This window comes from Sus scrofa, chromosome 17 (assembly GCF_000003025.6).
Source record: "Sus scrofa isolate TJ Tabasco breed Duroc chromosome 17, Sscrofa11.1, whole genome shotgun sequence".
NCBI classification, from domain to species: Eukaryota; Metazoa; Chordata; class Mammalia; order Artiodactyla; family Suidae; genus Sus; species Sus scrofa.
In genome coordinates, this window is record NC_010459.5 from 47,044,470 (window position 1) to 47,072,268 (window position 27,799).

At 55.7% G+C, this 27,799-nt stretch overlaps 1 protein-coding gene across 1 annotated transcript; it reads right to left on the reverse strand.

Moving 5' to 3' along the window:
• Nucleotides 23-27,763, reverse strand: ADA (adenosine deaminase). The gene is given in 12 exon segments (XM_021077978.1): nt 23-333; nt 774-876; nt 1,490-1,619; nt 2,935-2,999; nt 3,248-3,349; nt 3,429-3,500; nt 4,224-4,351; nt 5,812-5,927; nt 6,636-6,778; nt 10,381-10,507; nt 16,506-16,567; nt 27,601-27,763. Coding segments are annotated over 12 exon segments (1,095 nt in total). The 5' UTR covers nt 27,634-27,763; the 3' UTR covers nt 23-319.

Below are 27,799 nucleotides of genomic sequence, written 5' to 3' on the forward strand. Positions count from 1 at the left end.
AGGCCGCAACCACACACCCCCCTGCTGCACGACCCCAGCCATTGGCTTTTTTATTGAGCACCAGATTTTCAGCACAAGTCACCAGGGGAGGTTATTCTGATTCAGCCAGACTCAGGCCCAGGCCCTGATCCCAGCCCGGGCCCATAATCACAGGAGAGACGCAGCCGTGCTGAGGTATCCGTGTGTACAGAGACAGGCACTCAGGCGTCACAGCATCAGTAGCCACCTCTGGAAATCCTAGTCTCCCGGGAAGGAGTAAAGGTAAGCTTATCGCTCCACCCCAGAGTTGTGAAGACTCGGAGAGGTGGCCACAAAGTCTTCAGGGACGGTGCTCTGCTTGCCAAGTCAGAGAAACAGGAGCATTAGGCAACTTGTAGTACCCAAGACATTACCAAAAAAAGGTCACAGGCCATCAGAGCCCGAGAGGATCCCCATTCCCCAGGTCGGGAGACAGGTTTGGGAGCAGGGGAGTGCTCGGTCAAGGCCACAAGGGAAGGAAGGAGCAGAGCAGAGCCGCAACCTGGGCCCAGCCCCCTGGCCTTGGCTTTGGGCGCCATGAGGATGCCCTAAGTTGCCAAGACTTTTGGGAGTGGGCTTCAGAAGTCTCCTCAGACCAGCCTCAAGATAGCATTATGCAGAAAGGAAGCTGGTCTAGTGCGAGGCTGCCACCAGCCAGGGAGTTGGCACACATCCTTGGCACTGCCCATGAGAGGGAGGGAGTGCGGGCATCTTGCTAGAAATCCCAACAGCCCAGGGCTCAGACAGGAGCGTACCTGCAGAGGACGTGGGCGGCATCCCGTAGGCTTTATAGAGCAGGTCAAGGAGCTCCGTCTTCTCATCATCTGGGAGGAAGCTGGACTTTGCCGCATTGATGTTCTGGAAGGGCCAGTGTGGCAGACAACGTGAAACCAGAGAGCACTGAAGGGAGTCCTTGGCGATCTAGTGACAGTCCCTCCTCTTCATTAAACATGGGCAGTTCATTAAAGCTCAGAGCAGGGAGGACTTGTCCAGGCTCACCCGGCAGCAGGCGCCAGAGCAGAGACTCTGAGGGTCTGTGTCCTTAAAGGGACATGACGTGATACACAGACATGGGAGGGAGGCTGGAGAAACCTTTGAGAGGCAGGCTGGGGTGTATGGAGCCAGAGAAACAGTCCTGGCAGACACAGGCTTGGGGTCCAGCCCTAAAGTGAGAGGCTTAGCCTGGGGTCTGAGTGGCCTGAAAGTGTGTGCAAACTACAGCTGAGCACACCCTTCTGGGGAGACGGTGGACAGCTTTCAGTGTCTCTCGGGGGCACTGGGCCCAAGCAAAGGCTCAAAAACCTGGTCCTGGGTTAAGGTCTCAGCCAAAGATGCCTCTCTGTAGAAGGCATCAAATTCCAGGTCTGGCCTGGCCTGGCCTGTTGAGGCAGACTCACCCCTGAATTCTCCAGGAGCTCCGGCAGGCCTCACCCACTCCCAGGGCCCAGAGTCAAGGCCCGCATCCACTCACCAGTCTCTTAAACTCCTCTTCGGTAAAGCCCATGTCTCGTTTGGTCATCTGGTAATCAGTGTCCAGGGTGGACTTGAAGATGAGCGGGTCGTCCGTGTTGAGCGAGTAGTTGGCCTGGTCGTTTTTGAACCTGGGGAGGGGGAGAGAGGGAGGAGGGCCTCCGTGACTCCTCTGTAAACGCTCACTGCATGCCGACGTCCACCCCCTCTGAGCCTCCCAGCAACCTTGGACAGGCCTGGAAGGTCGTCTTGAACAGAGGGAGGAACACATTGAGAGAGCGCAGGTGATTTGTCCAGGGCCACATGACTAGCAACTTGTGACTCGAACCCATCCAACCAGGCCAGAGCCAGGCAAAGGCAGAGCCAGGAAAGATGGGGACTTGGGGAGGCCAAAACAACACCCCCCCTCCAGGTACCAACCTTGCAAGTCTTTCCCCTGCGCAGCCTCCACCCTGGGAGAGTTGTCTGCACCCCACCCCAGTCCCCCTCAGTCCCACTGGGCTCTCACTCTTCAAGCACACCATGGGAACTTCTTAGCACGATCCCTGACCACCGTCTCGTTCCATCCGATCCACCCAGACCTTTGCTATCTCTTACCTCCCTCGACTTGGGTAGCAGAATCTTACACTGTTGACCTTTTCCCTAGATTTCTTGGACACCACGCTTTTGGCTTTGCGTCTGCCTGTCCCTTCAGTGCCACTGTCCTTCTGGGTTCTCTCCTAGGCCCTCGTGCTCCAGCAACGCCTTAGTCACCACATCTGTTTAGATGACTTGAGTCCTCCTGTAAACCCACATGCGTCCAGGAACCTCCACTTGGACGTCCTGTGGGTACCACACTCTCCACATTCCTGAAGCAGACATCAGGCCCCCCACCCCGTAATCAGAACATCAGAGCCCAAGGAACATCCGTTCCGTCAGTGCCAGCCTGACCGTGGTCACCCCAAGTTCTTGGTGAATTTCTGTGTCAGCTTTGTTCCCTCTTCCAGGCTCAGTCCCAGGACAACCTGAAGAAGGGCCAAGACTGTGGGGTGGGATAGGGTGGGGCAGACTCTAAGGAAAGCTTCGAGGCAGGGCTGGGGGAAGGCCCAGGGGGCCAGGAGCTGAGACCACGGAAGCAAAAGAGACCCCTCTTCCTGATCCCAGCAGGCAGAAGCTCTCGAGTGTGGAAGCTTCCTTCAGGGTAGCAGGGCACTCATTGTGCTGTAGCTGGGTGAGCTGTAGGGCCCCCAGCTCTGCTGTTCAACAGCTGGGGGACCTCAGTCACCTTACACATTTGAGCGCTGGATCCCTCATTTGTGTAATGACAGTAACACCTGCTTCCCAAGCATTTTTAGCGATGTCATACCCAAGAGACCAGGCACAGCCAGCGCCTAGCCTCTGCGTCCCCTTCCCACCCTTGGCTCTCCCTGTACAAAACGCAGTGGGCCCCAGGGGACCAGGCCTCACCGGATGACCGCGTGCTCCGTGCCCGGCTTCCAGGCGCCAGTGAGGTAGCTGGACCAAGGGCAGACCTGGAAGAGCAGGCGGGTGGCTGCCACGCGGACCCTGCCAACCCCACCCCCAGGCCTTGGCTGGAGCCGCCAGCCCCCTGGCCGCTGAATCCCAGGGCCGGTCAGTCCCGGTTTTCTCCCCGCCCCCGCCGCTCCCAGGCCGGCTGCCCACTCCCACCAGGGCTGGCCCTGCGCCTCCGCCTCCTGGACCCTCCTCGCTTCCCACGGCCTCCCGGTCCTCCCTCCGGGTGCTCCCCGCCCACCCTCACCTCGAAGTGCATGTTCGCTTGCCGCAGCCTGGTGTAAAGGGCCTCGTCCTCCAGCGTGTGGTAGCCGTGCCCCAGCCTCTCCGTCTTGAGAGTGTCCACGGCCTGCGGACCAGCGGAGTGGAGCCCAGCGCGGGCAGTGGGGGGGGGGGAGCCCCCACCACCACCAGCCCAGGCCACTCACCTCCTTCACCACCTCCGCTGAGCCCACCTCCCCGGCGTGGACCGTGCGGTGAACACCGCTTTTTACAGCCTCCTGCCAGGGCAACAGACAGGTCAGGGGGCAGCCCGGGGGTGGCTCGGGGGCCCTGCCTTCACTGTACTCGAGGGCTGAGTTCCCGCAGGCTCCGACCCGTCCTCGGTCAACTCCACGTGGCCTGCTTCAAGACAGGGAGGTCTGGTGGGGGTGTCTTTTGATCATTCGAGTGGTAGCTCTCATTTATTACCATCAGCATGTGTCAGGCACTGGAGGAGATGGTTTGGAGACATTACATAACCTTGACAACTGCTCTAATGCCTGTCTTACAACACCAGGAAAACCAGGTATCATGACCAAGGTCAAATAGGTAGGAAGTGGGGAGCCCAGCCCTGAAGCCAGGCAGGCTCCAGAGACCCCACTCTCGACCCCATGCTTCGCCCCTTCCACGGGAAGTGCAGCATAGGGCTTTGAGATGTCTGCTCCAACCCAGTCATCCCAGCGGATGAAAGAGGCCCAGAGAAAAGACTGTCTTGCCCAAGGTCACACAGCAAATCATTAGGCAGAAAGGCTGCAACCCAGGGCTCCCCACATCAAATCGGTTTTTAATTCATACCGGAACCCCAATTTCTAGAGCCCCTAGACCCAGTCAGACACACGTGGGAAAGCCTTGTGATCCCCAGTCACTGAGATTCTCCCTACTGGGGACAGAGACGACCTCCCCGCGTGGCTGCCCCAGAGTCAGCCTCCCCCCACCCATGGCCCACCGCCAGCAAGACCCACCTCGTAGGCCTGCACGTGTCCTGGAAAGAGGCTGCTGCCTTCGATGGTCTCATCTCCAGCCAGGTCAATGGCCACCACGGTCTGCTGCCGGTACTTCTTACACAGCTCCACCACCTCGGGGGACCAAGCTGTGGGGGGGATGCCCACCGGGCCTCTGGCAGCAGCACCGAGGAGACAGACCCTCCCAGCCTTCCACCCAGAGCCAGGGCGAGGCGGAGGGCCCGGTGTCCTGACTGCCGCCTCCTGACCACGTGGCCTTTGGTGCCCATTTCCTCTCCTCTCAGAGGGCACACCACCCACCACAGCACAGGCTCACGGCGAGGCTTTGCCAAGGCTCCCCTAGATGAGGCACCTAGGGCAAGGCCTGGGCTCCGTAAATGACAAATGACAATTCTCTCTACTGGTTAAGAGCATGTAGTGTGTGAGCAATACGTGTAATAACACCCTCAAGGTGGCCCTACCCCACTTAGCAGAGGAGACAGAGAGCCGCACAGCCTAACATGCAAGCCTAAAACAACTCACACTAGTGTCATTACATGTATTGCTCTTAACCAGTAAAGTCATGCAGTGTTTTAAAAAGAATGAACCACCACAGGCCTTGGAGCCAGATGGCCCTGGGTTGTCATCGGGGCTTCGTGCCTTCCCGATGGAGGAGCAAGGCTTTTCATGTTTCCTTGCCTCATTTTCCCCATCTGTCAAATAGGGACAAATGATGGTGGTCCTGTCCACCCCCCCCCCGGCCTCTATGAGGATTAGAGAAAATACCCCAAACTGCTCGGCACTGGGAGGCCCTACAGGTTGACGTTGCCCTCGCTGTGGTCTCACTGCTCCTTAGAGCAGAGGGTGGGGAAAGCACTGTGACCTCCTGGGACTGTAACATGTCTGAGGTCCAGAGAGGTGAGCTGACCAGGGCAGAGTCACACAGCGGGGCCCTGCCTTAGAAACACAAGTCCTAGAGGTGTGACGGGATCGGTCACAGGGAGACCCCTTGAACCTGCATCTCAGACCTAGTCCCAGGTTTCACGGCCCCAGCAGGACGGGGCCTGGCCCACAGGGTCTCAAGGGAGGACCACAGGCTGATGAGAACCTGGCTTAGGCTTGTCTCTATTGTTCAGGCTCCTTTGTTTTTGTTTTTTCCTTTTTTTGGGCCACACCTGTGGCATATGCAAGTTCCCAGACTAGGGGTCTAATTGGAGCTGCAGCTGCCGGCCTACCCCACAGCCACAGCAATGCCAGATCCAAGCCATGTATGCAACCTACAATGAAGCTCCTGGCAACACCAGAGCCGTAACCCACTGAGCAAGGCCAGGGATCAAACCCACATCCTCATGGTTACTAGTTAGGTTCATTTCCGCTGAGCCACAATGGGAACTCCCAGGCTCCTTGGTTTTGAGCCTCCTGCAGCTCAGCCTCCCTGGGGAGAAAAGTTCCTGTTGCAGGAAGTTCTGAGCCTTCGCAAGAGGAAGCTCTGACATCTGGCTGATGGGCTTGATGGAGAGCACTGGGTGGGGCACAGAAAAGACCAGGTATGGCCCCTGGGCCTGGCATCAGATGGGCAGCCAGAGGGCAAGGCCAAGGTCATACTCACTGGGCTGGTGGCGCATGCAGCATAGGATGGACCGCACCTTCACCCCGAAGTCCCGTTCTCCCTCCTGCAGGCCCTGGCCCACCAGATCCACCACCTCATCGGGGGTCAGGTCCCCTCTGTGTGCAGAGAAGAGAGCAGGGGTGGACCTGAGACAAAGGAAGGCCTAAAGCACAGCCCTGAGACTGGGACAGAGGCGGGAGGGGAGAGGGTCTTCCAGAAGCCACTGCCCCTGCGGAAGGGCTGGCAGACACGGCCCCAAGCCCTAGCACACCCCCCTCTCACTTCCTTCGAACTGCCTGGGTGCTGTCAGCCCTTGAGAGGCTGTCCCAGTGTGTTGGGGGGGTTGTCGCACACAAACCCATCCCCCGCCCCAAGATGGAGAGCGCTGCTATGGTGTCAGATTCCCACATGTCCACAAGCATCAAAGTCATGGCTAGAAGGGAGCAAGGTAGTCGGGTGGTACCACTTAGACCTCCCTGAGGTCCGGGCAGAGAGGGCAGGAATAGGCCAGACCCACTTCAGTTACAGGGTTAGGACAGGCCCTCTAGGAGTCACTGGATAACCAGGTTCACACTCCTAGACTCCAGCCCTGTATCTAGGACGAGGGACGGCCACGCAGCCAAACGCTTTCACCCAAGGTGAACACGCAAGCCCAGGTGAGGGATGGGAACCTGTCCCTTAGGACGGCCAAGCCCATCTTTCTGAGGCCGTGGACCAGCACAGGGAGCAAGATCAAAGTCTCTCTTGGGTCAGGGTCTCCTGAGAGTCCGCCGCTCGGTTGCGGGTTGGGCCACCCCGCCACAGCCCTCCGGGTGGTTGCTCACTCAGCCTGGTTCCAGGGGATCGGCTCCACCTTGGAGTTGGCCAGCAGGTGCGGGCTGTAGCGCACCTCCACGTACACCACGCCCTCCTTGGCTTTCATCTCCACAAACTCGTAGGCAATCCTTTTGACGGCCTCCGGGAGCCCCTGAGAAGGAAAGAGGGGTTGGGGACAATGCTGCCCAAGTCTCTTGGGAGCTCCAGGAGTAACAAAGCTGTCCACAACCTGTGGCAGATCAAACCCATGTCTGGCCCCCAGTCTTATTACTCAGTCTCGAGCTCTTGGCATCTGCTGAAGAAAATTCTAGAAGCATAGAGAGTCCCATTGGCTCTAATTTTTTTGTTTGTTTTTAGGACTACACTCATGACATATGTAAGTTCCCAGGCCAGAGGTCAAAATGGAGCTGCCAGCATATACCACAGTCATGGCAATGCCAGATCCAGGCCGTGTCTGCGACCTACACCGCAGCTCACCGCAACACCAGATCCTTAACCCACTGAGCAGGCCAGGGATCAGACCCACATCTTTATGGATACTAGTCAGGTTCATTACCACTGAGCTTTATTTCTGATCTCTATGCCAGTTCTCGGCCCTTCCTCTGTGCTTCTAACCACCTTCGCCCTCTAACCAGTCTCCCCATCTCCACGCTCGCCCCTGTACAGCCCTAGCACCTTTTTTTTTTTTGGTCTTTTTGCCATTTCTAGGGCCACTTCTGCGGCATATGGAGACTCCCAGGCTAGGGGTCTAATCAGAGATGTAGCCACCGGCCTACACCAAAACCACAGCAACACAGGATCCGAGCTGCACAGCTCACGGCCATGCCGGATCCTTAACCACTGAGCAAGGGCAGGGATTGAACCCGCAACCTCATGGTTCCTAGTCGGATTCATTAACCACTGCGCCACAACAGGAACTCCCCTAGCACCATCTTTTAAAAATGGAAACCAAAGAATATCACTCCTCTGCTCTGAACCTAAGTGGCTTCCCACCTCATAGCAGTCTTATTCTGTGACCCCGCCCACAAGGCCTGCATAATCCAGCCCCTGCCAACCTCTGGCTCCTTCCATGAGACCTTCAGGGCCTTCTCTCTGTCCAGCTGGTTCTGTCCAGCCTGTTTCCCAATCAGCCTGCCTCTGCGTTCGCATCCGCAGCCGGCAGGCTCCTCCCCCATCACCGCTGCTCCCTCCTCCCTGCATTCAGAGCTCATCGGACCACCTTGACCTTCCCTGACCCCCTCAGTTTAAAACCTGGCCTTCACTCGCTCCACGGCCCTCACCACCCCTCGACACTACCTATGACATGGTTGATTAGTTCACCTCCCCAACTAGGATGTCGTCTCCTCAAGACAAGGACCCCGCCGTGGGACACTGCAGCCATTGAAACATTTGCTACATGATAGATGTAGGCCACCAGGAAGGAGAAAGAAGAGAGAAGGACACACTCAGGCAAGAAAAGCAAAGCTAGAAGGAGGGGAGTGCTCCAAACTAAAGAGCATCTACATAGCAAAGGAAACAGCACCAGAGTGAAAGGCAACCTACAGAAGGGAGAAAATGTTTACAGACCACAGCTCCGATAAGGGGCTAACATCCAAAATACAAAAGGAACGCCGACAACTCAGCAGCAAAACGACAACAACAAAACCGATTTAAAAATGGGCACAGAGGAGTTCCCACTATGGTGCAGTGGGTTAAGAATCTGACTGCAGGAGTTCCTGTTGTGGCTCAGCAGTTTATCAACCCAATAGTATCCATGAGGATATGGGTTCAATCCCTGGCCTTGCTTTGTGGGTTAAGGATCCAGCACTGCCATGAGCTGTGGTGCAGGTTGCAGACGCGGCTCGGATCCCAAGCTGCTGTGGCTATGGCGTAGGCCGGCAGCTGCAGCTCCGATTCGACCCTGACCTGGGAACTTCCATATGCCACAGGTGCAGACCTAAAAAGGGAAAAAAAAAGAAGAAGAATCCAATTGTGGCTGGGATCACTCTGGAGGTGGGGGGTTCAATCCTTAGCCCAGGCACAGTGGGTTGAAGATCTGGCATTGCTGCAGCTGAGGCTCAGATTCGATCCCTGGCCTAGGAACTACCACATACCGTGTGTGTAGCCATAAAAAGAAAAATGAGTAAAAATGGACAAAGGACCTGAACAGACATTTCTCAAAAAACACGCAAATGGCCAACAGACACGTGAAAAGGTGCTGGGCATCACTCATCACCAGGGAAATGCAAATGAACGCCTTCTTGGCCTTCGGGGAGCTGGTCCTCTTTGGTCTCGTGGCGGGAGAGAAAGCAGCTGCCTGGGAAGCAGCACGGAAGAGACCCCGGGGCGAGTACGAGGCCTCGCTCACCTGCCCGTGGTCCTGGTGTGGGGCATTCCAGGAGGTGGCATGTGTGCTACAGGGTCAACTGACAGCGGCCAAGGATGTGGATAGCTGCTGCCTGCCAGGCAGAGCCCCAAATCTTCCAGAAAGAAGCCAGCAGCCCTGGCACACATCTTCCTTCCCCAGGATGCTCTATACCTGCCGGGCCACTTACCCAGCCAACAGCCTCTGTCTGCCTCACACGCTTTCCTGCTGGTCTTCCACCAACCTGTGCTGGGCCCATCCTCCAGCTCTTTCCTCTGGACAAGGTCACAGCTTTTCCAACCCAGGGCCCAAGCCACACTTCCTCCTCCAGGCAGCCTTCCCTGATTCCCCAGCCCCCTCCAGCTCTTCCTCCTCCTGAGCTCTGGCAGCGCTGACTGCCAAGGCTCAATTCCTGCCTGCCTTGGCCAGAAAACTCTGCCTCGAGCCAGGAAGCTCAAGGTGACACCAGGCCGAAGATCTAGGGCTTCACCCCTTGGCAGCTGTGCGGTCCTGGGCAAGTTCCTTCACTTTCCGGAACTTTCGCTTCTTCTCTGCAAATGACAAGTGTGTCCACTTCCCAGGACTGTGGACGACTACAAGGAAAATGGTTCTATGAGCTGTGTACACATTATATTCTTCTACGTCTAAGGTATCCTGCTATTACCAAATGAAAGGGGAGCTCCTGTTGCGCCTCTGTGGGTTAAGAACCTGACATAGTGTCCATGAGGATGCATGGATCCCTGGCCTCCCTCGGTGGGTTAAGGATCTCGTGTTGCCTTGAGCTGTGGTGTAGGTCGCCGATGTGGCTCGGATCTGGCACTGCTGTGGCTGTGGTGCAGGCCAGCAGCTGCAGCTCTGATTCAACCCGTAGCCCAGGAACTTCCATATGCCACAGGAGTGGTCATTAAAAAAAGAAAAAAACAAACAAAACAAAACCCTGGAAGGAATGAAAAGTAACATAAAACCAGCAGTGCCTGGCTGTCAAAGGTAGCAGGTGTCCTTACCGTAAGAGGGCCTTGCTGAGGACAGTGTTGTGTCCATTCCAAACTCCAGCCCTGAGACGTAGGGAGGGTCATAAGCCCTATCGTCCAGATGAGGGAACCGAAGCCCAGAGAGGGTGAGTTTGCTCAGCATCAGTTATTTCATGAAAGAACCTGATATTAGAACCTGTGTTCTTAAGCCTCACATCCTGTCACTTTTCTATAGACATGGAATGAATTTCAGCCCATTACACCCACTTGGACAAACTGAGGCCCCAGGGTGGAGAGATTCATACGAGTACACCCAATGGTGAGAAGCAGAGCAGGGTTTCACAGCGCCTTCTCCCACCCGCGGGCTGAGGGGTGCGGGCAGCCTGATGTGGGCAGAGGGATTGCCTCCGCCGCCAGGCCCCTGAGAGGTGGGAACACTCACGCGATGGCGGGCATGTAGTAGTCGAACTTGGCCAGGAAGGCCGGGAGGCTGAGCGGCTTGTCCATGCCGATGACGTCCTGAAGCTCCTCCGGTGTGTTGGCAGGGAGGGCAATGCCCCTCTTCCTGGGGACAAAACAGTGAGACTGTTAGACCAGCCCCGGCCAGGATCCTACCAACGCCTCCCATTGGACAGATGGGAAAACTGAGGCCCAGGGCACTTAGAACCAGGACCTGAATCCTTCCAGGACCTCCTGTCCCCAGAGCCCTGACCAGCCAGCACATCTCAAGGGGGACAACCGGGGTTAAAGTCCGTATGTGCTCATGAACACACACGCCCCAGTGCCTGGGGACAGGGAAGGTGCCAGCCCTCGGTAGAGCCAGTTGGTCCTGTGCCAGGTCAGGGGTTACTGGGGGCAATAACTGCAGCACACAATGCCCGGGGCCGAGGCAGGCGCTGGACTTCCCTTCCCGACTCTCTGGCGGCTGGCACATCAGAGAGGCCGGCCTGGCCCATTGTGCTGGGAGAGGGCCGGGCACAGGCTCACAGGCAGGACTGGGTGAGCTGGCCAGCCACCCCAAGCACTCTCCCCTCCCTGCCCACAGCCTCCCGCATGAGGCTGGACCACAGCAACTGCTCCTTAAAGGCTGGCTGAGGAGTTCCTGTTGTGGCACAGTGGTTAACGAATCCAACTAGGAACCATGAGGTGGCGTGTTCGATCCCTGCCCTTTCTCAGTGGGTTAAGGATCCGGCGTTGCTGTGAGCTGTGGTGTAGGTCGAAGACGCAGCTCAGATCCCACGTTGCTGTGGCTGTGGCGTAGGCCGGTGGCTACAGCTCCGATTAGACCCCTAGCCTGGGAACCTCCATATGCTGTGGGAGTGGCCCTAGAAAAGGCAAAAAGAAAAGAAGAAAAAAAAAAAAAAAGCTGGCTGAGATCAGCACTCCTGGCCTGGAGCCACCTTTTCTCCATCCATCGGCCTCCCTGCCAACTTCGAGTCCAAGCAGCAGGGTGCAAGGCTGGGCTGGCTTCCCCCCACCCCTGCTCTGGCCACCTCTGCTCCTCCTGGCTCTCCCCCAGCTCATGGCCACCCAGGACCTCAGTTTTTCCCACTTTTAAGATAAAAGGGACAGGCAAAGAACACCAGACCATCAAGAAATGCGCCTACCATGAGGGACAAGAGATAAAAGAAACTCTAGGGAAACAGAAAATGCAGAGAACACAGAAAGCTTAAAAACTCTAAAATCAGTAGCCTCAAGGAGAAGAGATGCTGTTACATCCTTGACATAAGAACACTCCTTTGTAAAAAGGGGACTTTCAGAGGGTAAGAAAGAGCTCTCAGGAGATTGAGAAGACTGTGGCAGCAACCATCAACATGTAAAAAAGGGGCTGGAAAATAAAGTCGAGAAAAATCCTCTAGCAAGTAGAACAAAAAACAAGATCAAAAATAGAAGCCAATGACTAAGAAAATTAGCTGTTCTTAGTGTTGGAACCAAGGTTCTGAACCCAGAGGTTCAGGAATCCAGTTACCCAGAAAGCATCAACAGAAGATAGAAGGGAGAACGTTGCCAAAGGCATGGAAATTTGAACTGTGTTGAAGTCCTTGAAGAGCTTGTTACGAAAATATTAAAATGGTTCCCTGCATAAACAAAGACCTGTTCCCCAAACTCCCTACATATGCCCCCGTCCCCTTTTAGGTGACCCCAGGTCCTGTGAGTACCCAGTGGGTGTCACCAGGAAGTCACCCTGGTGCCCAGTCTGTCAATCAGGTCCCCGTCCCCACAAGACACCCACAGGGAAAAAAATGCCATCCTTGGCATCTGCAAAGCCTGTGCCAATTGTTAGATGCTGTACTTTGAGTATCTTTCTGGGAGCTGGCGGGTGGAAGGCCAAGGAGGTGAAGCTAAGGCTCCTGCCCCCATTTTCCCAAACACACACACACCACACACACCCCCATGGGCCCTCTGGAGCAATCGGGAGATCCAGAGCTTTCCATCTTCTCCCTCTGCACACACCATTTGAGGGCCCATGATGTGCTGGGCGCTGGAAGGGTAGCCGTGGCCAAGACAGACCCATGGGTCTCGCCGCCCTCGGGAAGGCTGGCCCCTCACGCCACCTTTCCTCGCCCCCAAGCCCCTTTCAGGCTCCACATTTCCTAGTCTGGCTCCTCCAACCCACCCAGCTACCCGATCCAGAGACAAGGGTCTCCCCAAGGCTCCATCTCCCTGACCCCCTAAGCACCAGTCCCAAGTCCTAACTATTCCTTCCTGAGTATTTCTCCCATTCGCTCTTCTCCAGCCCCTCTCCTCGACAGCCATCCAGAGAGATCTTCTTACCCCACAGATAGAAGGGAAGGCCTTTCAGAGGAGGTGACATTTAAGCAGAAGGGTGAAACGGTCCTTTTCCCCGGAGAGAGCAGGACAGAGTGCCAGGCAGGGCCAGAGCTGTGCTGAGGGCCCCAGGTAGAAGCCGTGAGGGAATTCCAGGGCAGGGCACCTGGAGTCCAGAGCAGGGTCAGTGGTACATGAGCCAGGGGGCAGGCAGGGTCAGACGGGGGCTTCACGGGAGCTGGGACTTTGTTCTGGAAGCCCCAGGAAGCCACTGGAGGATTCTAAGCAGGGGGAGCAACATGTAAAGGCATACTTTTTAAAGAGCTCCTCCTGGCTGTGGTGTGGGGAACAGACCGAGGGAAACCAGAGCAGAAGACAGGGCTGCCAAAGCAGAGTCCCACCAGGGGACGATCCAGCATCTCCCACGGACTGGGCCTCCGGAAGCCGCTCAGACTGAGCTGTAAAGCTCCTGTCTGGGACCCAAGTTAAGGCAGGAAGGAGTTGTTTCTGGGCCCCTAGGGTCCCCCTGCCACCCACAGCCACTCACGGCAGCCGAGGCTCCATGCAGGGCCAAGCTCAGATCTCAGATGGCCCTGCGCCTCTAGTCGCCGTGGCCATGCCCCGGTGCTGCCCAGTCCTCTGACAGGTGGTAGGAGGTGCACTGAGAGCCCAGCGAGAGGATGAGCACAGACTCTGGAGTTCAGAGTCCATCCTCCTCCTGTGGGCAGGAGCTGTCCCTTCTGAGGACATCCACATCCCTGTCAATACAACTCAGATCATACCTTTTTTTTTTTTTTTTTTAAGGGCTGCACCTGCAGCATATGGAAGTTCCCAGGCTAGGGGTCACATCGGAGCTGCAGCTTCTGGCCTACATCACAGACACAGCAACACTAGATCTGAGACTCGTCTATGACCTACACCAGAGCTCACGGCAACGCCAGATCCTTAACCCACTGAGCGAGGCCAGGGATTGAACCCGCATCCTCATGGATACTAGTCGGGTTCGTTACCACTGAGCCACAACAGGATCTCCATATCATACTTTCTTTTCACAGTACAGAGAGGAACAAATGGGACTACCTGTGTGTCCAGGGAAAGATGGCAGTCTCCAAGGCCCACTGGCCTCAGTTTGAATCCCAGCTCTTATTTGAAGGCTGTGCGACCTTAGGCAAGTCACCCTACCTCTCTGTTTACTAGGTCTGGCGTGTTTGAAGAGCATCTGGCATGGACTAAGCAAGGAGACGTGGAAGAGGTCAGAGAGGTGACACAGGCTTTATAGGACTTTCAAGGCCAATGCGGCCTTGGGTTTGGATGCTGAGCAAGGTGGGGAGGCAGGAGGCTTTAAGCAAGGAAGTGAGCTGATCACACTATGTTTTAGGATGGTTGTTCTGACTACAGTACTGTGGGGACAATGGATGAAGGAAGCCAGGATGGACACTTGGACACTGGCCAGGAGGCCATCACAATAGTCCAGTGGCTCAAACCAGGACAGTGACAGGAAGGAGACAGTGGCCAGATCCAGGATGTGCTCGGAGAAGAGCTGGCAGGGGTGGGAAGGGGATTGAGAAAGAGGTTAAAGCCCCCAGAGAAGGTGGAATATGGCAAACAGACGAGAATACCCAAGGCACAGGGGCAGAAAAGAGGCGCTGGATTTGGCCAGGGGTCGGGGAGGGGCCAGAGGCCAGCTGCTCCCCTCCCTCCCCTCTCCACCCCAGCCCGCCCCATGGCTGGGGGTCCTCCAGTGTGTTTCATTTATATTCCTGCCTGATGGACTCCCCCGTCCCCCTGCCTGCAGACCTCAAGATCAAACTCCAGCTGGATCAAACTCGCACCCCCTTCTCTAGGGCCCAGAGGGATGCCTAGATGGTTCCCAAGATGCCAAGGGGACAGGGGAAAACAGAAAATCCGACCAGCCACCCCACGAGGGTTGCTCCTCCCTCCACCCGCCCTGGACCCGCTCACCTTCCTGCTCTGCACACCAGGGAGCACTGCCCTATAACCCTTTAATGAGTGCCCGCGATTAGATCCCATCTCGGTGCCCAGTTAATCCACCCTCATGGCCTCATTGAGTGCCCTGTGGCGATGGCTGGCACTCAACACGGGCAAAGGACAGGCAGAGATAAGCCAAAGGGCTTCACCCCACTTAGGGCCATACATTACAATTAATAATACTAATATCACCATTCAGTGATATTTATGGAGCACGTAGCACAATCACCCTGAGCGAAGTGTGTTCCATGCAAGTACTTTGCCTAAACCTTCAGCTGGCAGGGGCAATGGTCAGGGACATGGACCCAGGGTCACTGCTGTGTTTACCAGACAAGTTACTTGCCCCATCCCGGCTCAGTTTCCTCATTAGTTAGATGGGGACAATAAGACACCTACGAGTTGCCATGCAAATTCACTACATCACTTTGAGGGCCGCACTTAGAGCTGGCTGTGCAGTAAATGCTAATAGACTTCCACAAGATACTTAAATACAAAGGCAATCGACAACAGCTTCCTGGGACAGGAAAAGATCTCTGGAAGCACGAACGAGATGGAGAAACGCATTCTTGCCAGAACTCTCTCAGGGAGTTGGAAGAGATCATTTTCAGAGTTGGGCCAAATTCCCAAGAATCACCAATTCCCTTCCAAGAGTGGGTGTCTGTCCGGAAAACAGCAGGGAACCCTAGCTTAGAGAGCAGAGGGTTCAAACTTCGGTCCAGAGCTGAACTGCTCAGGGCAGTGAGGAGAGTCAGGTCCATCCAGCTCCAAACAAAACGAGCCCAGAGCCAACCCTTGAGAACAGGTCCGCCAAGGGAGGGGTGGGTGGCGGGAGGGCCCCTGCCTCCCGGGTCAGCCCTGGAGGAAGGGCCTGTTCTTACCCTCAATCTACAGAGGCCGAGGCCACAGCAAGGAAAGGGCGTGATCGGAGTTGAGTTCAGAGCCACTGGTCTCCTAAGTCCTTGCCTTTAAGTGCTGGATTCCAGAGAGGGGCTGCTGAGAGCCTTGAGGGGTAGGGATGGAGGCCAGACCTGCCTCACTGGGGGGTGCTGGGGGCCCTTTCGGCCCACCAGCATCCACGAGGGCTGAGGCAGGAGGTGTGTTCTCATCTGGAAGATGCACAGATCTGGTCCCAGAGAGGGGGCACCGCTTCTCCAAGACTCCCAGCAGGTTTCCATGGTGATTAGGAACCTCCCAGCAGGTTACCATGGTGATTAGGAGCCACTTGGCGGGTCAGAGGGCCCCAGGTCAACTCTTGATTCTATTCTTTACTTCTTGTGTGGTCTGGGGCGACTGTCATCGGTCCTCTGAGGCTGCGGTCTCCTCAGTGACACACGGGATGGCAATGCCCTCCTCCAAGGGTGGAGGGATTAAATTTCCTGACTCAGGAGAGGGCTCAGGCCAGCCCAGCACCAAGAGATGCTCAGATGGACCAGTGTCCTATGAGGGTCACTCACCTGCCACAAGCTCTCAGCTGAGTCAAAAAACGGTAACTAGTTCAGCCCTGGGAACTAGCTCGCGCCTGCGCGCGCGCGCGCAGTGTGTGTGTGTGTGTAAGGTGGAGTAAGCTCCTCCTGGCTTTCCTGGCAGCAGAAAGACAAGACTCAGAGGCACAAGACTTGGGCTGTGGGTCTCCAGCTCAGAGCTGAGGCCTCCATGCCCCACAGACCTCTTTTTTCTAGCCCAGGGGCTGGCTTGATGCCACAGGGATCCTTGAAGAAGTGAGCAACCCTGGAATTCTCCAGAAGGCCCTGGGTCAAAGAGAGGACCAGATCCTGGGGAGGAAGGCCTCTTATCTGCGGACTTACCTGCCATAATATAAGATGGTTTCGGGCTTGATGGCTCCATCCAGATGGACGTGCAATTCTACCTGCAAGGGTGCAGAGGAAAAAGAAAAAAACAATCCCCCATGAATGCTTGAAGGATCTTTCAGAGGGTTAGTGTTAACTGGACCCCAGGACACATATTCCACTAATTCTTTAGGTGCCCCGTCCTGTTTAATCCTCATCTATGGCGTGGGTTTTACTGTTATCACTATCTCTTTCAAGGTTGAGAACACTGAAGTTTAGAGATTTTTTTTTTTCTTTTCTTTTTAGGGATGCACCCAGGGTTGAATCGGAGCCGTAGCTGCCAGCCTACACTACAGCCAAAGCAACACAGGATCCAAGCCACTTCTGTGACCTACACCACAGCTCACGGCAATGCTGGGTCCTTAACCCACTGAACGAAGCCAGGGATTGAACCCACAACCTCGTGGTTCCTAGAGGGGATTCGTTTCCACTGAGCCATGACGGGAACTCCCAGAGAGGTGAAATAACTTGTCTAAGGCCACACAGCTAGTGAAACAGGAACCCATCACAATGCTTTTGCCCTTAACCACAGCTAGCAAGTGGCAGAACCAGAATTCTAACCCGAGTGAAATTCTGAAGCTGGCGTGAAACACGGTCGCAGAGGAGCAATGCAGCCTCAGCCTCAACTTCCAGGCAGGCAGATCCAGCTCTCCCGCAGCTCACTGAACAAGATCCAACTCTAACAGAAAGGGTTGACCACAGACTTTCTGGATTAGTGAATATCTACAATATATTTCAAAAATCAGGCTCTGTTTTCAAAAGCAAGTGTAATTTAAGATAAAGCATAGCTGGAGTTCCCGTTGTGGCTCAGTGAGTTAAGAACCCGACGTGGTGTCCGTGAGGATTCAGGTTCCATCCCTGGCCTTCACTCAGTGGGTAAGGATCCGGTGCAAGCTGCAAGCTGCAGTGTAGGTTGCAGATGCAGCTCGGATCCGGCATTGCTGTGGCTGTGGTGTCGGCCGGCAACTGCAGCCCTGAATTGACCCCTAGCCTGGGAATGTCCATATGCTGCAGGTGCAGCCGTAAAAAGAAAAAAAAAAATAAACAAAAGAAATAAAATACAGCTTATCAGGAATCAATATTCGGCAGCGAGATCTTTGCAGGGCTCTAGGAAAGGCACTTGTTACTTGGCTGTCTGGGGCTCCTCTCCTGCTCAACCAACACTCCATGCACAAAGCCAGGAGTTTACGGACAGGGCTTTGGGGAGGGCTCATCATGCCTGCCTTCCAGCTCTGCCTCTTCTCTGGCCATGTGATTCCCAAGACTGTTTCTTCAACTGAAAAACAACCGCAAAGATCGCTTCTCGGTCCAAGAAAAAGTTTTAAAGATTTTTTTAAAACGACAGTGTAGGGGGGCACATATGGCCCACGGGAAACAGCCCTCGCCTCTCAGCCAGGGGCCCTTCCACGGGCTGCAAGGAGACACGCAGCAGGTGCTCAAAGGACAGCAGGAAAGCAACTGCCGTCTCCCGGTTCCAGGTTGTGGAAGAAAATTTTCCCTGGCCAGAGAGAGATCCAGAAAACTCTAAATAGACATCTGTAGCAGCATGGGGCCTTCTCTGGAATTTGGGGTCCTTGGACAAGAAAGTGGCTGCCCTGGCTGGGGAGGGGGTGGCCAGGGAGCTGCTGGCCCAAGGGCATCCTGAGAGCAGCTCCTGTGGGGGAACCCGGCCCGGGGCCCAAGGGAGGCCCCTCTATCAGCAGGGCATCCACATACCCAGCTCTCTCCCGAAGTCATTCAGCCGGCAAAGAACCGCCTCTGTCATGGAAACGATTTGCTGGATTCCCTGACAAAACGAGTTCAATGCCCTCTCAGCCAAATGTTTATTAGGCTCCCAAAAAGTGCCCTGCTTTGGGAACACTGAAACTTCCAGCCTGGGGAACTGTCAACCAGGAGTGCGACCTTAGGCAGGTGACCTCACCTCTCTAAGCCTCCCTTTTATCATTTTTGTCTCTTTAGGGCAGCACCTGTGGCATACAGAGGTTCCCAGACTAGGGGTCTAATTGGAACTGTTGCTGCTGGTCTACACCACAGCCAAAGCAACGCCAGATCCTTAACCCACTGAGCAAGGCCAGGGATCGAACCCACATCCTCATGGATACTAGTTGGATTTGTTTCCACTGCACTATGATGGGCTCTCCCCATTTTGCCATTTTTAACCTTCACGGGGCTGTGGCGAGGACCCAGCCAGAGAGGCCGGGTAGCAGGGTGGTTAGAGCTGTGATCCCAGCTCCCCACTCACTCCCTGGGTGACCTGGAGAAGTTACTTGGCCTTCAGTGCCTCAGTGTCCTCATCTGTCCAGTGGGGAGGATGCCAGGCCTTCCTCCCAGGGGCTTCACCATGTGAGGGCACCTGGTGTGCTTAGACCACCGGTAGCATGTGGCAAACGCTTAATAAGTGTTGACTAAGAACCTTATTTCAGGAGTTCCCGTCATGTCTCAGTGGTTAACGAATCCAACTAGGAACTATGAGGTTGCGGGTTCCATCCCTGGCCTTGCTCAGTGGGTTAAGGATCCGGCATTGCCATGAGCTGTGGTGTATGTCGCAGACGCAGCTTGGATCCTGCATTGCTGTAACTCTGGTGTAGGCAGGTGGCTACAGCTCCGATTCGACCCCCTCTAGCCTGAGAACCTCCATATGCCGCGGGAACGGCCCAAGAAAATGGCAAAAAGACAAAAAAAAAAAAAAAAAAAAAAAGAACCTTATTTCACTGAATTGAGTCCCTGCTGGATGCACTAAGGATGGAAAGGGAAACTCAAGTGACAGTGACAGTCCTGCTCCCGTGAGGCTTGCAGTCCAGCAAGGGTGAGGGACGTTAGTTAATTGTCACTTTGGGAAATATACATTTCCAAGCCAGGACAACTCCTGGGCGGCACAAACACAGACCTGCCAAAGATGCAACGACAAAAGAACTCACCCAGCTAAAGGGCCAACAATGGCTTCCCAAAGAAAGCAGAGCCTGAGCTAAGACCTGAAGGAGGAAGCGAGTAGGTAAAGGCAGGGGGTGAGCATGAAGGCTGGAAAAGCATCCAGGCAGAGGGAACAGCATGTGCAAAGGCCATGCAATGGGAAAGTGTGAGAGGGACTGAAATAAGGGTTCAGAGAGTGGTTGTGGGACTGGAGAAACTGAGGGGACCCAAGGAAGACTGGGTTTTAACCCAAGAACAACAGAGAAGCCATGTCAAGGTTTGAAGTGGAAGAGGACAATGTGTAGCAAAGACCAGCCAGAAGCCGCTGTGGTCAAGTTTATGAGCAATGATGGTGCCTTGGACCAGCGTGGTGAGGCCAAGATGGCAAAGCAGGTGGACAGGAGGGGGTGTCAAGGATGATGCTTCAGGTTGGGCCTGGGGCGGCGGGGGGTCGTGACTCCTGTGCTCTGGGACAGACAGCGCAGGAAGAGGATCAAGTGCTCAGCGGGTGGTGGCGGGGGGGGGGGAACGCGGGGAGGGAGCATGGTCGGTGTGATTCGAGTCATGTGTGGCTGGAACTCCTCTGGGACTCCAAATGCACGTGGACACAGCCCGTGGCTGTGCGGATCTGGAGCTCTCAGAGAGACCCAGGCGGGAGATGTAACAGGAATACAGGTGACTGAGGCTGTGGTCTTGAATGAGCCCACCCAGGGGGTCGGGGGGCGGGGGTGACAACATCAAGAAAGGCTGGTGGGAAAAAGCCTGGATGCGCACCAGGGCCCAGTGGCTTACCAGGCAGGTGAGCCCGGAGAAGAGCCACAAAGACAGATGGGAAACCAGGAGCAGGTGGTGGGCAGAGGCCAGAAGTGATCAGACTTCAAGAGGAAAGAGTGCCCCCCATGCCCTGCTCAGGCCCCTGGGGTCTGTGCAGAGGGCTGAATGGAAGCCTCCCCACTGCCCCCACCCCAAAGACGTCTACCTCCTAATCCCCAGAACTTGCACTTCCCCTCAGGACCAAAGATGGGATTAAAAGCCTTAAGAGGAGGCGCTTTTCCTGGATTATCTGGGTGGGCCCTACACCCAATCCCCCTTCTCCTCATAAGGGAGGCACTTTCGAGAGAGACACACAAGAGGAAGCAGCACTGGGCCCACAAGGCCGACAGGAGCGATGCAGCCACAAGCCAAGGGATGCCGGAGCCGCCAGAAGCTCAAAGAGGCAACAAAGCATTTCTCAGAAGGTAGGAGGGGTCCCTCTGAGAAGGAGAAAACAGAGGAGTTAGCCGGGGGGAGGAACAAGGAAGGCGAGCAAGGAGGTCCAGGCTGAGAACCGCATGCACTGAGTGTCTGAATCCGGTGCCAAGAGATGAGGCCACAGAGAAGGTCGGGGCAGGGGTGGAGTGGGTGGAGGGTGGCAAGATCCCACAGGTCACAGCAGAGGGCAAGCCACTGAAGGGTTTTAAACATGGGAGCCACCTTTTTTTTTTTTTTTTTTTTTTTTTTAGGGCTGCACCTGCAGCATATGGAGGTTCCCAGGCTAGGGGTCGAATCGGAGCTGTAGCCACCGGCCTACCCCACAGCCACAGCAACACCAGATCTGAGCTGCGCCTGTGACCTACACCACAGCTCATGGCAACGCCAGCTCCTTAACCCACTGAGCAAGGCCAGGGTTCGAACCTGCCACCTCATGGTTCCTAGTCGGATTCGTTTCCACTGCGCCATGATGGGAACTCCAAGAAGCCACCTTTTCAAGCATTCTCTGGCTGCTGTGTGGAGGGCAGGCTGAAAGGAAGTCAAGAGAGCAGACAGAGAGCCAGTGCAGTGGTCCAGATGGGACAGCTGCCAGTGGGAACACTTGCTGCAGCACCAGACACAGCACGTGCTCAGGGAACGTGAGTTGACTGTGCAGCTGTGCGCCCAAGGGAGGCCTTGGAAGGAGGTGGGAGTGCAGAGGGGTGGGGGCAGGGTGGGTGCAGGGAGCAGCGCCCCGCAGCCTGCAGCACCCTACAGGTCCCAGCCCTCCTCGGGGCCTCCACGGAAGCTGCCCAGACGTGCTTCAGGGGTGAGACAGAGGCAGAAGCCACCTCCACAGATGGTCCAAGCTCAGACAAGCCTTTCACTGAACTTTCTGGGAAACTGAGACTACCCTTGGAGAAATCTGCCAGCCTAGCCCAGATGACAACGGAGTGCAAGCTCAGAGAGGGGTAGGGACCCTGTTCTGTTGGTCCCATTCAGGGAAGAGGAACAGCAGGGACCTCCAGTGTATTGGGTATCTCCTATGAGCTGGACCGTTTACGTGCATCATCTAATTCCAACCTCACCATCAGGGAGGTAGGGACTTCACTCCCATCTGACACGTGAGGACACAGAGGCAGCGATGGAGTTAGGATTCGCACCCAGATTGGAGTCTTGACCTCCGGTTCTACTCTCTCTACAAGCCCAGCCTCAGAGGTAACGAATCCAGCAATCACAGTAGCGGCCTCCGGCAGCAGACCCTTCATCTCCTTTATTCTTCACTCCTGCACAAGAGACACACTAGCCCCATGTGGCAGGTGGGAAATGGACCCGCTGCCAAGCTGAACTCAGAAATGCAGGGACCTGCCCAGGATCACACAGATCAATAGGGGCAGAACTGGGTTCGAGCACAAGTCCCCCCAGCCTCTAAGCCCAAGTCCTGCCCATGGGCCACACCACCTCCGTGGCACTTGCATCAGACCTGCACCCAACCTCATACCGCTCCGGAGGGGAATCGCAGCCCCTCTCCCCGCTGACTCACAGGGAGCATCAGACAGAACAGCAGGAAATCCTCCAGGTCTGAACAGGAAGCAGCCCCAGTTACCAAAAAATATTGACTAAGCCCTAGGCCCCCGGCCCTGTGAGGACATGGGGAAACACGCTGAGTCCTTGCTATCAGGAGGTGCCTGGGCCTGGGGATGCATTTGCACTAGCTCAAGGTCACCCAAGGTGTCAGTCTTAGACTCCAGCACCAGGCACTCTAGCTCACAACTGGCGGGGCCGGCTACCTTCGAGGGGTACCCACGTCAGACTACTCCCCAGGGCCCTCAAACACATCTGTTTTGTTTTTATCCCACTGACTTTTCCAATTCACTTACCCTGCCTGTGCCCCTGACTATTAGTTCCCTGCAAGCAGGACTTTGTGCTGCACCCTTAGGGCCTAGGACAGTGCCCTACACAGCAGGACGTGCTCAGTGTGTGTTGAATGACCAAGTGATCACTTCCTCCTCTCCCCGTCCTGTATCAGCAGTGCCGAGTCCTCTCTCTGCAGCCAGGAAGGGCTGACCTACCCCCTTGGGCCTGGCAGAGAACCCGGACAGGGCAGAGTAGCCAGGGTTGCTTGACTAGCCATGGGTGCCCTCTTCCTTTCTTATCCCTGCTCTTGGCATTGAGCTGGGCAGAACCAGGGCCACCATGGCGCCTCAGCTGACTTTTGGAGGGAAGCCAGGAGACAGAGAAGCGCCAGGGCTGACATTGTGTGAGCCACACCTCCTCCAGGACGTCCCCCAAGCTCAGCCCCAATCTGAGCTCCTATAGCTCCAAGGTATAGGACAGAAGGGACCTAGCAGTCCCTCAGTGGCTCCTGCTGACTCAGGGCCCAAGTGAGCTCTCTGCCGCCTCTAGGAGCTTCCCCAGAGGTTTCAGGGAAGGCAAAGCATGTCTTCAGCCAGGGAACACCCTGTGGGGCAACAGCCTAGGAACTCAGCAGTTATCCCCATTTTATAGATGAGAAGACTGAGGCTAAGAGAGACTAAGGACCTTGCCCTAGAGCACAGTCTAATGAGCGCCGCACCAGGAAGTTATTTGACTCTAAAGTAGGAGTCGCAACCACCAAAACACACTCCCTTCATTCTGCCTGTCGGTGCTGAGTCAGTGCGGGTAAATCTTAACATGATTAATAACCACGCCAAGCATGATCAATAGCAGCCAGCATGGGCCGCCAGGCCTGCGGTTGCTGGGGGTGGGGGTGGGGTTGTTTGTTTTTTGGCCAAGGCCAAAATGCAGTGGCTTAACCTGGGATCTAGTTCCCAGACCAGGGACTCACTCTGGACCCAGCAGTAAAAGTGCCAAATCCTAACCCCTAGACCACCAGGGAACTCCCTGCACTTGCTATTTGATGTGGAATGGATACAAATATGATTCCTGTTTTGCAGATGGAGAAAGTGAGGCACAGAGAAGTAACTCATGTGAGAACCCCAGAGTTTGTCTCTTTTCCCCACCTCGCTGATCTGGTCTAAGAGATAAGGGCAAGCCTGATCCCAACACTTGGTAAATATAGGCTTGAAGTTCACCTTGGCCGCCCTTGGCCTCCTCTTCTCCCATGTCCAAATCCAAGCTGCAGTCCTCCCCTTCCCAGGCCCAGGGGGCACCCCCTAGGATAACAGGGCAGGTGTACAAGCTTCTCCCAGCTCACAGGGCCCCTTCCCATCCAAGCCAAGCCCACCCTGAGGTCCGATGCAGAATCGGGAGGCTGGCTGGCCTGCCCTGACTCTATGTGTGACCACAGACACTGTGCTTCCCCTCTCTGGTCCCTGCTTCTGCCTCTGGCAAATAAAAAGCTTCAATGAAACCCAGCTGCCATGTGAGTTGTAACAAGTAAGGCAGTCGGTTTCTTCCCAGACAGGGCCTTTTTAACAGGTGGCTCTGGTAACGGAAAAGCCCAAAGCAATGCTAACACAGTGGGTTTTGTGGCCGGAAACTGGGGTGGCGGGGGGGGGGGGGTGTGCAGGGGGAGAGCCCACGGCAGCCAGCCCCCTCCTCAGTCCCCAGGGGAAGCGGCGCACACCCAAGGGTCTGCGGCGAGCCCGCCAGGTGCTTCACAAGCCCCCACCAGCATCAATTTCCCTCAAGAACCCCGTGACCTTGGCTTTATCAGCCCATTTTACACGGAAGGAAGCTGGGACTCAGGAAATTACCCATCTAAGCTGCTACGTGGCGAGGCAGGGATCAGACCTCAGTCTATCTGAAGCCCAAGGCCCCCCTGATTCTAACTCCTCCCCCACCCAAGTGAGGTCGAGGGCGTAAATCAGGAAAGCAGTTCACAGTTTCTGCTTCGGTCTTAGGTAGGTCTGAGTTCAGGTCTAACTCTGCTGCTTCCTGGCTGTGTGATTTTTGGCAAATTCCTTCCCTTCGATGAGCCTCAGTTGCCTTATATGTACATGAAGATCCTAAGATCTAGCTTAAAAGACCCTTGTGAGTATTAAAGGAGTTAACATATGCAAAGCAGTTAAGAACAGTCCTTGAAACGAATGGACTTTGCATTCAAAGGTGAGAAAGATGGGTTGGAGATTTTGTCGCAGGTCTCCTCTGCAGCAGGATGGGGCGCAGCTGTTCCCGCCTGGGCCAGCTCACTCTCCAGCCTGCAGCTTCAAGGCTGTCAGGTTTTGTGTAGCCTGGGGCAAGCTGTTTTACTTCTCAGGCCTCGGGTTTCTCATCTGTAAATGGGATGGACACATCTGCCCTGTTGAGCTGTCGAGAGATTCTGAGCGCTACATCACCGAAGGTGCCTGGTACCCACACACACTCCAATGGCAGCATTGTTACTGTTATTACAATGACAGGCATGTGATCGGCATCGTCCTCCGTGACACTGACCCCGAGGCCCATGGGATGTTCCCGCCTTGTCTCGTGTGGCCACAGACTGATAAGGGTCACCGCTTCACCCCCGCTTTGGACCGCCTCCAGTGCCCAGCAGGTGTTCAGGAAATAACAATTAGAGCAGGTAGGCAGCCACCTAGGCTTTTGCTACTCAAAGTGAGGTCCGTGGCCCAGCAGCTTTAGCATCACCTGGGAGCTTGGTAGAAGCACAGACTCTCAGGCCCCACCCCAGACCTCCTGATTCAGATGCCAGGCAGACAGGTGAACCTTAACAAAAGTCAGCTGATGTTGAGTACTCATGAAAGTCTGGAAAGCATTGCCCTGCTCTGCCTTCTCCAAATTAGCCAGGCCCCGGGCCTCGCCTGGTGGGAGATAAGAGAAGCCGAAGAGCCCAGTAGAGGCTCCTGTCCCAGAGATGCCCTGACCCTGGGCACTGGCACCTCCATTCCCAAAGGCTTCTGCAGAGGCAGTTCAGGAAAGCTGGCCAGGGCAAGGGATTTTTTTTTCTTTTTTTCTTTTTCAGCCACCCCTGTGGCATATGGAAGTTCCTGGGCCAAGGATCAAACTTGCGACCTAGGCCACAGCTGCAGCAACACCGGATCCTTAACCCACTGTGCTGGGCTGGGGATTAAACTGACACCTCCACAGAGGCAAGCTGGATTATTAACCCATGTGCCACAGCAGGAACTCCAGGCGTGCGATTTTTTTTTTTGAAGCCAGCCTCCCTGGGCTCAAACACCAGCTTGGCCACTAGCTATGTGGCTGAGGGACTAATTAACCTCTCTGCCTCTCTTTATCTATAAAATGGGATAATGCCTGTAACCTCAGACATAGAGTCCTAGATGAATTAATGACGGTTAATGAGTTCAGAATGGTGCCTGGCACCGAGCAATGACTCAACTCGATAAGCTCTAGCTATTAATACGAGTGCGTCTCTTACTATCCACTCCACGCAGGGGAAGGCAGGAAGCTGGCTCTGGTCTCATGGCTCAGACTCACACTCCTGGCTACACGGGCCAGTTCAGGCACATTCCCTCCTCAAAATATTCTAAAATGTATCGCATCTCACATACATCGTAGATGACATTACCGTCCCAGCATTGCCTTTTAAACTCTGGACACCCCCACAGCAGGTGGGGCCCATTTCCCAGATGTGAAAACTGAGGCCCAGAGAGGAAAAATGACCCGTCAGCTTGATCAGCCAGGCTTGAGAGAGGCCAAAAAATGAGCCTGACAGTCTGTCTCTCACAGGGATGTTATAAAAGAGTTGCAAGGATCGAATTGCACATGGCAGGTTCTACAGAAGGGTTGGCTGTGATCTCTCTCCATAACTTCTATCTATCCAGTCAAGGGGCTTTAGATCCATATCAGGATCTACTGCCTTAGGATCCATATCAGGATATGGTGGTTCCCCAGCCCAAGGGTAGAGGGGATCCAAAAGCGTTTTCCTGCAAAGAAAGACACACTAATAAAGGGGCGCTGAGCACCCAAGAGGCATGGGGTGGGGTGGGGGTGGCAGTGTTGCAGCCCTAGTACCTGTGACATCTGGCAGGGAGTATCGAGCATCCGCCCTCCGGTGACCAGGCCCAGGGAGGGGGCCAGGCCTACTTCCTCAGAGTCCCCCCTCCCCCCCACCTTATGATGCTCATCAGCGCCTCTGCGATAATCTGCCATCATTACTCACACCTATTTCTCAGAGAGGTAACTGGAGGCTGACTGCAGCTCACTCCTTCCCCTGACCACCCCCAACCTCCCCCCACCTGCAGTCTCAAACCCTGCTGGACAGACTCCTGAGCCCCTCCCTTCCCTGGACTGAATGGCAGTGCTCTGAAGCCCGCCAAGTGGGCCCAGACCCTCCCTGACCCCACCATTCCCAAGACTCCACAGCTGGTGGGAGGAGGGACAAGGGATTTATCCCCTGGGGCTAGCAGCTGTGGCTTGGCCCCGAGTGAACCCTACCAGGGCCCAGGGCCTAAGGCCCATCGAGCCCCTCTAACGTGGAGAGAGGGGTGCACTGCTCCCCTCTTCCCCTCTCCAGCATGACCTGCCTCACAGGCACATCTACAAACCTGGGCTCCTTGGTGCTCACAAAACCATCATAGTGCTGGGCGTGCACAGCTGTTTCCATTCACCCAGCGCTCGGTATGTGTTGTCCACCACACTAGGTGCCTGTGGGTGTAGACATCCGGCCCCATTTTATAGCCAAGGTTCAGAGAGGTCAAGCCACCTGCCTAGGCTGCTCAGCACAGGTGATGCTAGCATGCCCACTTGACAGACAGTGCAACTGAGACCCAGATGGGCCAAGTCAGAGGCAGAAGCAGAACTTGGGAGGCCCGCCAGGGGCGCCTCCAGATTCAGGACTCTTCCTGTCTCATTGCTTCTCATTAGACAGCCTGGAGGAGGGCAAGGACCTGAGCTGAGGGAAGAAAGCCCCTGCAGGGGCCCTCCTTTTGCTCCCAGGGCTTGGATGCCGCTAAGCCCTCCAGCCAGACAAGGAGCAGACCCCGGACCCCGAGCCCCCGCCCGCGCTCACTTTGGGTTTGTCGAAAGCAGGCGTCTGGGTCATGGTGCCAAGCGTGCGCCCCGGCACTGCTCCCTCCGCCGAAGATCGGTGGTCCACCGCTGGGTCAGTCAGCCGGTCCGCTTCCCCCGGAGCCCGCAGTGACCGCGGCCCGCCACGCTCCCCTTTACGGGGCCTGGCCCCGCCCCGCCCCGCCCCCGGCCCCGCCCCG